The sequence below is a fragment of the Rhipicephalus microplus genome, chromosome 6 (genome assembly GCF_043290135.1).
Source record: "Rhipicephalus microplus isolate Deutch F79 chromosome 6, USDA_Rmic, whole genome shotgun sequence".
Taxonomy (NCBI): domain Eukaryota; kingdom Metazoa; phylum Arthropoda; class Arachnida; order Ixodida; family Ixodidae; genus Rhipicephalus; species Rhipicephalus microplus.
In genome coordinates this window covers 160,284,945-160,297,104 of record NC_134705.1, presented here as the reverse complement: position 1 = coordinate 160,297,104, position 12,160 = coordinate 160,284,945, and the positions used below count along the sequence as shown (strand labels likewise).

The following is a 12,160-nucleotide window of genomic DNA, read 5'->3' as shown; positions in this document are numbered from 1 at the left end:
GTTTCTGAATGAGACCCAGAATATTTATTTATTTATTGGCGTCTTTTTCGATTTTTTTGTCACAACTAACGACGCCGCCACCGACAACGACGTCAACACTGTAATTTCTGCGAAACGAGCTCTTTAACGCTGTCGCTTTAACATTCCTGCCACGCAACACTGATCCCGGTGACGATGACCTCATGAACATTCCAGCTCTGGAGAAGCTACCTTTGAACGCCCATAACGCAATAATAATTACTGACCCACCTGCCAGTGTGTACGTCGCTTACAACCTCATCAATAGCAATGGCGTTAAAGACGCTTTTACTAATCTCCCCACAGCTCAAGCTACTAAAATTATTATGGGTACCTGGCCAATGTGGATGAGAATTGAATGAAATGGCTAATTCTGTAGCACTAGCGCCTTTGAATAGTTACGCACTATCGGTCCTTCCTGAAGTGGCCGTAATAACTGCGATAAGGTACAGAAAATTTTCGCTTCGTGCATATGCCATAGAATACCGTAAATAACGCCATGGGCAGAATTTAGTCATTCAAAATTTCTGTGGAAAATCCAGCGGTATACTATTAGAAAGTTGGAAGTCATAATAACTAGAATACGATGACGTGTCCCCCCCCCCCACTGGTAAATTTATATTCACACAGGCCTGGTCTGCTCATAACCTATAGAAACGGAAAAACCAGAGCCCTACTTTTTGTCATGTCGTCGATACAGAATACTAAGAAAAAGAGTCCTCGTTATCCCATTCGCCAAACTGGGGCTGAACTTCACAAGTGACAATACACTTACTTTCGGGGCTTCGGCTTTGGGCTTCAGCTACAAGAACTCTTTTGATGCCGTTTGTGCTTACCTTTACGAAACTAATCGAATGAGACTTTATAAGTTTCTGCTTGTGTGGGTATTATTACTACGGCAATATTTTAACTTATAAGAGAATTACAGTATATCCATGGAGTGAAAGATTATGAGTGGGGCGAAGCATCCGTCCATGCGTCTGACCGTTTTCTAGAATGCAGACGGCGTGCGCGTAACACCAACGAGACGCGAGCCAAGGCAGCCGAGAGCAAGCGTCTCAGACGCGCCCGCCGCTCTGCTCCGTCCTTGCCCCACCAACGATCCGCCACGCACGCCGACTTTCCGAGACACTAAGAGATCCACTCGTTCGCGCATTATGCAGACGGCGTGCGAGGGACACCAACGAGACGCGAGGCAAGGAAGCCGAGAGCAAGCGTCTTCAACACGCCCGCCACTCTGCTCCATTCATGCCCCACCAACGATCCGCCACGTACAGCGACTATCCAGAAGACTCGGAGAGGCACTAGTTCGCGAACTATGCCAACGGCGCGGGTAACACCAACTAAACGCGAGCCAAGGAAGCCGAGAGCAAGCGTCTTCAAGGCGCCCGCCGCTCTGCTCTGTCCTCGCCCCACCAACAATCCGCCATGCACAACATTCCAAGACACTAAAAGAGACACTCGTTCGCGCACTATGCAGGCGGCGTGCGGGGGACACCAACGAGACGCGAGCCAAGGGAGCCGAGAGCAAGCGTCTTCAACACGCCCGCCGCTATCCTCCGTCCATGCCCCACCAAAGATCCGCCACGCACGGCGACTATACAGGAGACTGAGAGATCGATGTACTCGTTCGCGCACTATGCAATCGGCGCGCGGGTAACACCGACGAGACGCAAACCAACATAGCCGATCCCCCTGAGGGAGTATTGGCCATGTTCGACGCATCACTATCTTCATCATGGACACAGGCAGATAAGCGATACGCGCAAAGCTAACCAGTCTGAATGGGTTCAAATTGCTGTCCCTGAGCCACGGTGTAAGAAACTGTGGCAGTTGCTATGGCGACGGCCGTTTCTTGGCGCGGAGGTGGCATGGCTGTTTTTAGCACAGGTTGCCCGCAGCTGTGCTGATTCCTACGACAACGCAGCAGGGTTTTTTTGTTAACGGATGTCTAACTGCCAGCTTTAACAGCTTCATTGTTGCACACGATCGATGTTTTCAAGCTCTTTACAATTAAAACGTAAAGTATGTGACACCCTATGGGCCATATCTGCATTAATAAAAACTAAGCGAAGCTATACGGCATGGACATTTTGTTATAACCACTTCCAGTTTGCGAATTGGAGACTTATCATCCCCAGCAAAAGAAACTCATAGTCTCGAACAGGTAATTTCATTTTCATGGGATCTTAAAGTAAACGAATATATTTGGAGTCTATGTTCTGTAGTAAAAGCTGTATCAGGCACATTAGACATCACAGGACCATCTAGAGATCACCCTAAGTTTATCCTCCTTGTGGGTATGAGCCAAGATCTTTTAGGCGAGATGACAAGCATCTACATCTACGCTAAGCCAATCGCCTTTAGAAATATTTGGGAGACATCCGAGCATCAATATTGCTCTCTGCTCTATCGACGACTTCGTTAATGTATTAGCACATTTCACTACAAAGCGGGCCACATTTCTGTAGTTGAAGAAAAAGAAGCAGGGCCCACCACGAGGCGCATGCGGTATCGCGCGACGAGAAGCAGCTTTCGAACGCTCCGACGTAGGTCGTACTTTCGCGTCGCTCCTCAAGGGCTTCTCAAAAGCAACGCAGCTAACTATCAGCGGCAGTCGCTCTGTCGAAGCCATCGTGCCCACGCGGCTACAACGAAACCATCGTCCACTTTCACTGAGGGTGCCGCACAGCGTTCAGCTAGCCAGTGGTGCCACACGAGGGAACACGGGGCGACCGCCAAGATGAGACAAGCGGGAGCCAAGCGTCGGGCAACCTCCAGTCAGCCGAGGATCCCGCCGTCTCCTCACGTGGGCCAGCAAGACACCGATAACGTGGTCAGTGGCAGAAAAAGTGAGCCAACTACCACCACCAACCAGTCTGCGGCGGCCACGACGACGCCACGGCCATCACTAGAAGGTCAGCGGGAGACTGCTATCGTTCCTGGCTACCAACATCAACGAACCACTACCGGCCAGCCATTCCTCGCTGCAACTTCGTCCATGTCTCCTCACAATGAACAGCGACACGTCAAGGTGGCCAGTGGCAAAAAAAGCGAGCAAGTCACCACCCACCAGTTGGAGACCGCTACGGCAATGTCGCTATCACCGTGCGTAGGTCAGCAGGAATCTTCCATTCTTTACGGCAACAAAGACCAATTTACCACTTTGAAACAGCCATTGACCACCCTGACGTCTTCGCTTTCGCCGTATGATGGCCAGTGCGACACTGACAAGATGTCCAGCGGCAAAGAAAACGAGCCGGACACCGCCAATCAGTTTATGTCTGCACTGACCACGCCACTGTGGCCATGAGAATCTCGGCAGGAGCAGTTCATGATTTCCGAAGACGAACGGGTCATCGTCATTCAGCCGTTGACCGCTCCGACATCCTCGCTTTCATCCCACATAGGTCAACAGCGGGAGACCTTCATTGGGGCGGTCACTGGGGCGCTGAAGACAAGCGCACGACGATTCAGACAGCTCCTGTCGTGAAGACCGCGTCCAATCCAACGTCGCCGTTGTCTCCGCAGCAGGAAGGTCACAACGAGGCGGTTCAGACCACCACTGCCGTAGTTGCTACGGCTGCAGCCACGACTACGATGGTTTCGGCATCGTCACAGCTGGACCACGTTCTATTTTGTGGACACGGCGGGTGCCAGACCACGGTTCTGGTCTGCACTACTCTGGCGTTCTTCACGGCTGTTGAGCACACGCTCGCTTCTACTAACCTGGCAAGGCCCGTGGACCACTGGTGCAAGTAAGTGTACACTTTCACCTTCCTAGGCAGCAGTGATACCTTCAGCGCAAGCCAGAATGGATCACGAAGGCAAGAGACGACAACGTTGAAAATTGGGTGAGTTGGTGATAGTTCATGTTTACTTATGAAGCAGCGTATGGAGATTAGCACAAAAGGAGCCGAAAGGGTACAAAAGGCACGAAATGTGTCCTTCCGTTCTTTTTGTGCTTGTATCGGTGTCCTGCTTTATAAGTAAATAGGGAGAGAGAATCACTGGCACATGTGCTCGTCTCAGCTCTTCTTTGCGGCACGCATAGGTTAGCAGTGATGTTTTCACCATAAAAGTTATTTGCTACACCTCTGCGTTTATTTTCCTGTTGCAGTGTAGTGGTCTTGCCTTATACACAGATTTTCAGTGTCATTCTTCAATGCTTTGCTCGATTGGTCCACTTTGGCCGAGCGTACTTATGGGCATATAGTCACTAGTTCGTTTTGAATTATTAAGTGGCGAGCAACACCAATTAGACTATTCGCGAGTGAATTAGTGATTGAGTGAGTGAGTGAGTGAGTGAGTTGCTCGTGGGAAGGTGTGTTAATGCCCCAATAACCACATTGATTTCACACTAAAAACGTTGCCATTTCGTTTTCTATAGCGTCCTCCATCGCGCATGCATAGACGCTTTCAACTGAAAACTGCATGATGGGCTTCGGCTTCAATGAAGTTCGCGTGCTCGAACATCATCCTGCCTTACGCAGGCCTCCCGCCACGTACTCCTACATCGACCCACAGGCATGGAGGAACGTCAGCATACCACTCGTCCAGGGAGAAGACGTTACCGAGAGACGAAGCCAGTTCGAGCTCCCGTTGCCGTACGCCGAGTATTCAGCAGAGTATCCGGGCAACCGTACCACGATCCCTTGCGACTCTGGATGGGAGTACGATACAGGCGACTCGCACCTCCATTCCATAATAGACGAGTGGAACCTGGTCTGCAAACGAGGCTGGATGGTGTCAGCGCTTGCAGCGGCATACATGGCTGGAGGAGTGGTCGGCTCGGCAGTGAGTACTTCGAGCAATTGTTTTGGCTTGTCCAAAACGTCCTTTTTCAGACTCGGGCCAAAATGCGACTACAAGGCATGGGAACGGAACATTACTGCATGCAAGCTAAACCTATAACCCTATGTAGAAAACAATCACGGCAGATTTGAAATTCTAAAGCATTATAATCAAAATCTCATGATCAAAATAGTGTTGCAGAAAAAAATTTTTGCGATCGTTAGTTTCAATCTTCGGGTCATTAAAGATGCTGCATTTCATTGGGTTGGAGGATACTCCTTTCGTAACCTTTTCGAACAGTATTTTTCCCCAACTCTTTTTTTATGGATTATAGAAGCCAATTGATCGATATAAAACGCCTTCAATAAACCAAAAGTAAAAACACTAGGGCCATGAGTTCTTCGCCTTCCGACTGCCCGTTCCCACACCCCCTAATCCAATGCTCTTTAGTGTCAATTTTAAGACCTGTAGCCTACATTGTGACCTGAAGCTGCTTTTTTTTCTCTGAAACCGTCGATGAAACTGTCACGGAATGCCAACATGGGAGAAAATGTGTAAGCAATCTGATGTCTTCGACGGCGTCGTATAGCTTCTTTTTTTTTTGGGGGGGGGGGGGGCACGCTGCGTGTACAATGTCTGTTAGCAATGTAGCGTCTTTGCGCATATGCGTGTGCTGAGTGCTCATCTTCTTTTTATCGCTGAGCATCCATAGTCAAGGTGACGTCATGGCTAGCACGCTTTTCTCTCTGATCCACCGCGTCTGCACTTCACCTCCCATCATCTTAGTCTCGTCCCACATGCAACCCTGTCTCAACAAAACTTCCTCTCCTTGTAGAGCAAGTAACGCCAACCATTCAAAATGGGTGATGTAACTGAAGAAATAAATATAAAAAACGAAACCAACAATGTCAAGGACCACATAGGCGGCACTATTGGTCGTTTTTAACTGAAGCGTTCTGGGGATGAGCTAATCTGAAAGGAAATTAAGCGCACAAAAAGTAGAAAATTTTTCTTTTCCGTCGGTTTGCATCTGATTGACCCGTAAAAGTTTTGTTATTGCTGGCACTGCTTCATGACGAGAAAGAGCGCGAGCTAACGGGACAATAAAGAAAAACAGAAGGAATCAGCTGCCTGTGTTCTTGTTCCCTTTGGCCACGCTGTTTCATGTTAAAAAAACGGTTAAAGAAGAGATTGAGGTGGACGGAAATCGCCTTTTTCCTTTGGTGGTATCCTAACCCACAACCTTCAAATTATTATTGTTTTTCTAACACGAAAGTGTTTCATGTTGGGGTCCATCATGGCTTCGCTGACGTATTTCTGTAGCAGATATGATGTCGTAAAATATGTATACTAACAGATTGTAAAGGGAAAAAATGAGATGAAACAATTACGTCGCGGGGCGCTGAACCAATGACCTCTTCATCCGCAGCGCGCGGCACAAACCAGTAAGCCACAGAGTGTACGTTTTCCAGCTCGTTCAGGGCGAGCTATTTATATACACCATGTACTATTGGTACAGAGCTCAGCAACTTCCGCGTGTTTTCGTCTTTGAAGGTCATCGCCCCGCGCTTTGCGATGCAAGCGCTCCTCTACATGACGTAGGGCAATGAAACAAGCTCGCACGTGCTTGCGCTTATCTTGGTATTCGGGTGCTTTGTACGTCTTGTGCTCCCGATGCAAGTTTGCTTTCAAAAAACAGTGGTTAAAGAGAGCATGAAGGTCACTTCGCTCACTGCCGCAGCTGCACTCACTAAAGGAGCGCGCTGCTCACACACGAAGTAACAATTGTGAAAGATCGCGCTCGTCCTGTGTATACTTGTGCGTCAGTTTCTCGAGTCTTTCTGTTTGAGCAGCGTGCTTTAAGTGTCGAGCAGTGACAGTCACATCTCCGCGCTCGTCTTTTGTATGCTTATTTAGGGCGTGCTTTCTGCTTGAGGTGTTCGCTGCAAGTCTCGAGAGCTGCTTGCTGCGCTTCTCGTGACATTGCAGTTTGCTGTAGCAATCATTCCTTCGCCCTTGTGGGGAAACAATGCCCAATAAACGCTTAACTACCTACACGAAGACACGTTTCATTTTTGTGTTAAACCGATCCCTAAAAAGAGGAATCAGAAATTTTTTTAAGTCCGTTATTTTTTATCGTAATCAGGACCAGCTCATTAGGACTAATCAGAGCGCACTGTCTCAGAAGCTCGCGGGCATCGCGGCCGACCGCGTCGGTCGACGTCCCGTGCTCGGCATCTGGCTCGCGCTGCTAGTATCCGCCGGCACCGCGCTGATGTTTGCCAACAGCGGGCCCCTGCTCGCCACGCCCCGGTTTCTGCTGTCGGCCTGTGCCGCCGGAGTGCTAATTGCCTCGCACGTCCTGCTCTTCGACGGGACCGACACGCAGCACCGCATCTTGTACTGCGCCATCGCCGTCGCGGCAACCGCGTTCGTCGCAGCCGTCGACACCGAGGTCGTCCACGTCCTCATCCGAAACTCGCACGTCGCGCAGGTAACCTCTCCTAATCATTATCGGCAGCATCATCGGCCTATGTCCACCGCAGGGCGAAAGGCCTCTTTCAGTTTCTGCTGTAAACTCGGTCCTGGGATTGCCGCAACCAAGTTATCCCCGGGATTGCTTCTTCTTCTTCTCAGGCCTTCCTCATTTCAAGCCTCCCTCTTGTGCGCTTATCTGCGCAGGTTACTGACCCGAGCTAAAGAAGAATTGACAGGCCTAATAAGAGTTCGTGGGAGCTGTTGCCCACAAGCGTAGTTTCTTACAATATTTACGAGAGGAAACTGTGGTGCTGCGATCCCCAGTCACCGTTGGAATGACAAGGAGTACCCTATAGTGTTAATAAAATTTTCTAGTACACTGTAAATGTATTCTAGTTCACTGTTATAGTACGTTGATTCGCTTATTATTCGAGCTTGCGGTTTGCACGCAGTTGTGGCTGTATCTATTGCTGCATTTTACTTATGTTTTTCGTAAAATAATACCTCATTGTGAACCACCTGAGCTGGCTTATGTAGGTGAGCCTTAAAGGGTCAAGTTAATGAAGTGGGCACTGCTGGCCTTTAGCTATTTTTTATCCTCGACGAAGCGGCTGCAAACCACACAGAGCCGAAATAACAAAGCTTAGGCAAATTCATACCATCATTTCTATGCTGGCTGAAGTATCAGGCGTTGCAGCTCCCACACACAGTGTAGCTCCGGATTTCCATAAATAGTGTAACACGATTATTATTATTAAACTCTACGTCCTCATGAACATTCACGGCAACTGTATTCCTAAACAGCACATGTGTTATGCGGCTTATCATAAAGAGCGTCAGTAGCAAAAACATTCGTCGTCGCCTTGACGTCCTCCAAATGATTTAACATAACCGGCCATCTCTGCAGCTTTTCTCGCAGAAAGACAAGCTTATTTTTTATTTTCAATTTCGGGGTGAATTTTATTTACAAAGTACGCGGTGAGGTAAATCTGGGTTGCAGTAAACGTAGCGTGATTGTACGTACCCTGTTCAAAGTTACGTGTGGCAGTGAAAATTTCCTAAGCCTTAAGCAACATTTTGGGATATCATTGTGAGTGGTTATCTTTATGATACCTGGAATGCTAGCGGGCATCGGTTCTGTTCTGACTGGCACAACAAACGAGATCTCGTGCCTTGTCGTTCGTCACCTCATTGAGGCTGACCTGAGTCTTGTCCGCTATATGAGCAGGAAAATATCGTATTAGTTTCGATAGTTGCCACTTATATCGAGATCAGCTAAGGGCTGTCCAGAGGTTAAACAATTACACCATAAGGATCAGCCTGGCGGTACCGACTTGGACGCGGCCCGCCTCGGCCTGAAGAGACTGGTTTTCAGGCCGCGTCAAGTCGTGATAGAGTCTTGTGAATGAATGAACAAACCGTACGTCCTTAAGTTTTGTTGCCACTGACTATAGAACTACTGTGGCTTGTTACCACTGTAGCTTTCACTCGCCCAGCCAGTCATTTTTAGAGTCAAAAGCTTACAAGTTCTGTTCTTGTAGCTTCCATACCCGTTTTTCTCCTGACTCAAGCAATTTTCTATGTTTGGTCAGACCTGATGATGCTTCGCGACGCTTTACAAATGGTAAAAAGAGCAAAAGTAAGAACGTTTGCTCTGAACGTCACGTGGTTTTCAATATAATTGTGTGTGTGCCAACGCCGTAACAAAAATTTTCATGACCTTGGTGTCACATGACTTTACCGATCGCCAAAATTCCCAACGTCATGACATCGCATCACCTGATGACGTCATCTCAGTGCGTCGTCATTTGGTATAAGGAGGGCGGATCATGGAGGCAGTTGAAGATCACGTTACGTACGCAAAGCCGTCGGGAGGGAGAAAGGATAAATGCAATCAACTGAGAAAATGGCTATGGCTATCGGCTTCGAGCCAGCCGTCTTAGGAGAATGTAATAGAGGCCGTGTGTGTTAAGCAATCGCTATAGCCATGCTATTCGTGGGGCGTTTAAAAACTAGATATCGTTGGTGCAAACTTGGAAGAAGACGAAAGGAGGGACACGGCAAGGTGCACTTTTCCATGTCTCTCTCGTCTTCTTTCAAGTTTGCGCCAACGAGTGCTAGCTACATACCAACTAGCCCGACAGCTTGCGTTAATGAGAAACTAGACGGTTAAAGTATTGGGACGAACTGGTATCATCTCAGGTGGCCTACATGGTCCCTTTATGCTGCATGATCACCACGGCTTATCTGGTCGAAGAGTTGCCCTGCTGGCTCCTGGCATTCTCCGACATGCGCTGTGCCGAGAACGCGCTTTCGTGCGCAGCGAGCTCCAACAGAGTCGAGCCGTGTCTCTTCAGGCAGCGCTTGTCGGCGCTCCGGGTCGAGATGTGCAGGCAGCACGAGCAGCCGGTCGCTCATCAGGAACAAGAGGGTCCCAACGCCATCATCTCGGACCACGGTAATCATTCTGTCTCATCCTATAGACGGGCAACAAGGCGTGCTACTACTCCATTTACCGTACGTCTCACGCACACAAGTCGTTTGTTCCAGCACCGTTGTTCCAGCTTCACAAGCCCCTCTCGAGCTGCAGATCTGCCCCTATATCTCATAAACGGGTGTTATGCAAGATTCCACGTGCCTCCCATCAGCGCAATACCTCAACTTAGAATATAATTGAGATAAGAGATAACGTTATACAAAGCATTAGGTGTACCAGGATGTCAACTGCTCGTACGCTTTGGATGTCTGATAGAACTGTTCGGTATAACAGGATGTCTCATATAAATGTTCGTACGCTTTCTAATATTTCTTTAGTAAAGATGCTTTATTGTTTGTGTGTAGTATTATTTTTTGTCTGTATACTGTATACTTTCTTTCAATGTATAGCATGTGCGTTTCTGGTTTGTATAGGTTTGTATAACTTTTTTGTTCCGACACAAAGCATATGCATTGCTGGTTTAAACTGTCCCGGTGTGTCTACTTTGCTGTTGCCGTTTTGTTGCTACAGTTACCATCGGAATATGGGGCTTTGTCGAGCTCTTTTATACAGCTTTTTCCTCTGCCCCAGCCACTTACAGTACATGGTAAAATAAACTAAACTCTAACTCTAAACTCCAACGGAGCCCCTCGGTTAAAGCTCTTTATATGAGGCGTGTCAGTCATTGTACATACATGCAGCTGATGGGAGGTACAGCTATAACTTCAATTAGGTGTATGATAGTGAGCCGATGGATTGCACTCGAGATAATGGTGCTACAGGCAACTAAAACGCTTGTGCAACGTGATTGATTACAAACACAAGCAAACAGTGAAGTGTCCAGTGTTAACTAAACCATGTACTCGCATTATAAGGTTGTACGTATGCGGTTACTAAAGTTGCCGTTGTTCATCGTCACTGTGTTAATGGTAGAGGTTTTCATTGCGCAGAGCTCCGGCTTTCAGACCTCCTCTCCAATCATTCCCTGCGCTAGCGGTCAGCCCTTATGTTTGGCTTCTGGTTCCAGGTATTCAGGACCTTCTCGCACCTCAGTACGGGACACGTGCTGCGCGACAACGACCGCGCTCGCTCCGCCCTCGTGGTCATGCCGCTGCCCTGCGTCGTGGCGGACGACTACGCCCTGACACGCGCCGGTCGGCGCCTGTCTTCCACCGCCAGCATGCTGGCGCTCTCCATCGCGACGGGCGCCCTGTCCGCCGTCAACGTAATGGGCGCCCCCGTCCAACTGGACGTCATCGTCGCCGTCTCGGGACTTCAGGTCCAGGACATCTCCGCCATCGCCGCGTTCGCCTTCTCCGCCGAACTCTACCTGACCGTGTTTCAGGGGTCTGCCTTCGGCTGCTGCTACAAGAACGGCAGCATCAGGGCCTTCGCGGCGTCGTTCGTCAACGCGGTCCGGTCGCCGCCGCTGAGGGCGCTGTTTGCGCCGCGGCGGCCGCCATGTTACAGTAGTCTGTAGGCTGGTTGGTGCTGTTGGTGACGATGGGGCTGGCGCTGCCGGAAACGAGGCAGCTGCCACCCTAGAACACTGCGCATGGCACGATGGTCGCGGAGGACAAGTGGCTGTTCTACTCTCCAATTAGAGTGGCCCGCAACAAAGGCAAGCGCGAGCTCAAGAACACGACTCTGCGGCCGGAGAGCTATTGAGTAAGGCGTCACAGCTCTTCTGCACTACGGCAGACTGTCTTTCATCAGAACCTCAGGGACACGTACCGCTAGTCGGCGAAAAATTTGCGGCAATATGTGTCTTCTTTCTGTTTTTCTTCGCTTCTTCCCCGTATTACCGTTGTTTTCGAAAATTACATCATGCTCGTTTTATCTTTTTTCGATGCGTCCTCCTGTTGTGGGGTCTCAATGTGGTTAGCGCCACGCTCTTGGAGCGAACGGACACAGTAGACACGCTCGGACCGAACCAAAACAAGCACACATTTAACAACTTTCAAAACGACGACATCACCAGCTGAATTATAATACATATCATGTGATCAACACGCTAAACAACCTTACACAATATTACACAACACTGGACAACATAACAAACAAATAACACACAAGAGGCGGCTTTGCCAATGCTGGACTCGCCACGAGGGCCCATGGCACACGACCCGTGGTGCAGTCTACCGCAGAATCGCCATTAAAGTCGAGCGCTCGCTCCAGCCGCCACACGCCAAAGAGGATCGCTTGTTTCTCATGTGCCGCCTCCCAGGCTTGACGTCAGGCGTCACTGCTGGCGTTACCGTTCTAGCCATATTAATGCATGATGGTGATAAACGCTCGCAAGCACAACGCCACCTACCATTCAATGGTTTGACCCGTGAATGCAGCCTATGCGCGCAACACGTGTGGAACGAGCGCGAACTCTTTCACAGAGGG

General features: G+C 49.2%; 1 protein-coding gene across 1 annotated transcript; it reads left to right on the top strand.

Annotated features, from left to right (window-relative positions):
• The first annotated feature begins 2,654 nt into the window (after window positions 1–2,654).
• Window positions 2,655–4,865, top strand: LOC142765013 (uncharacterized). Its single transcript, XM_075865555.1, has 2 exons — window positions 2,655–3,872; window positions 4,512–4,865. Exon 1 carries the CDS (start codon window positions 2,762–2,764, stop codon window positions 3,329–3,331), a length of 570 nt encoding a protein of 189 aa, XP_075721670.1. The 5' UTR covers window positions 2,655–2,761; the 3' UTR covers window positions 3,332–3,872; window positions 4,512–4,865.
• The last annotated feature ends 7,295 nt before the right edge of the window (window positions 4,866–12,160 follow it).

Excerpts from the sequence above, each read along its gene's own strand:
- LOC142765013 (XM_075865555.1), top strand. The coding sequence starts at position 2,762 with ATGAGACAAGCGGGAGCCAAGCGTCGGGCAACCTCCAGTCAGCCGAGG.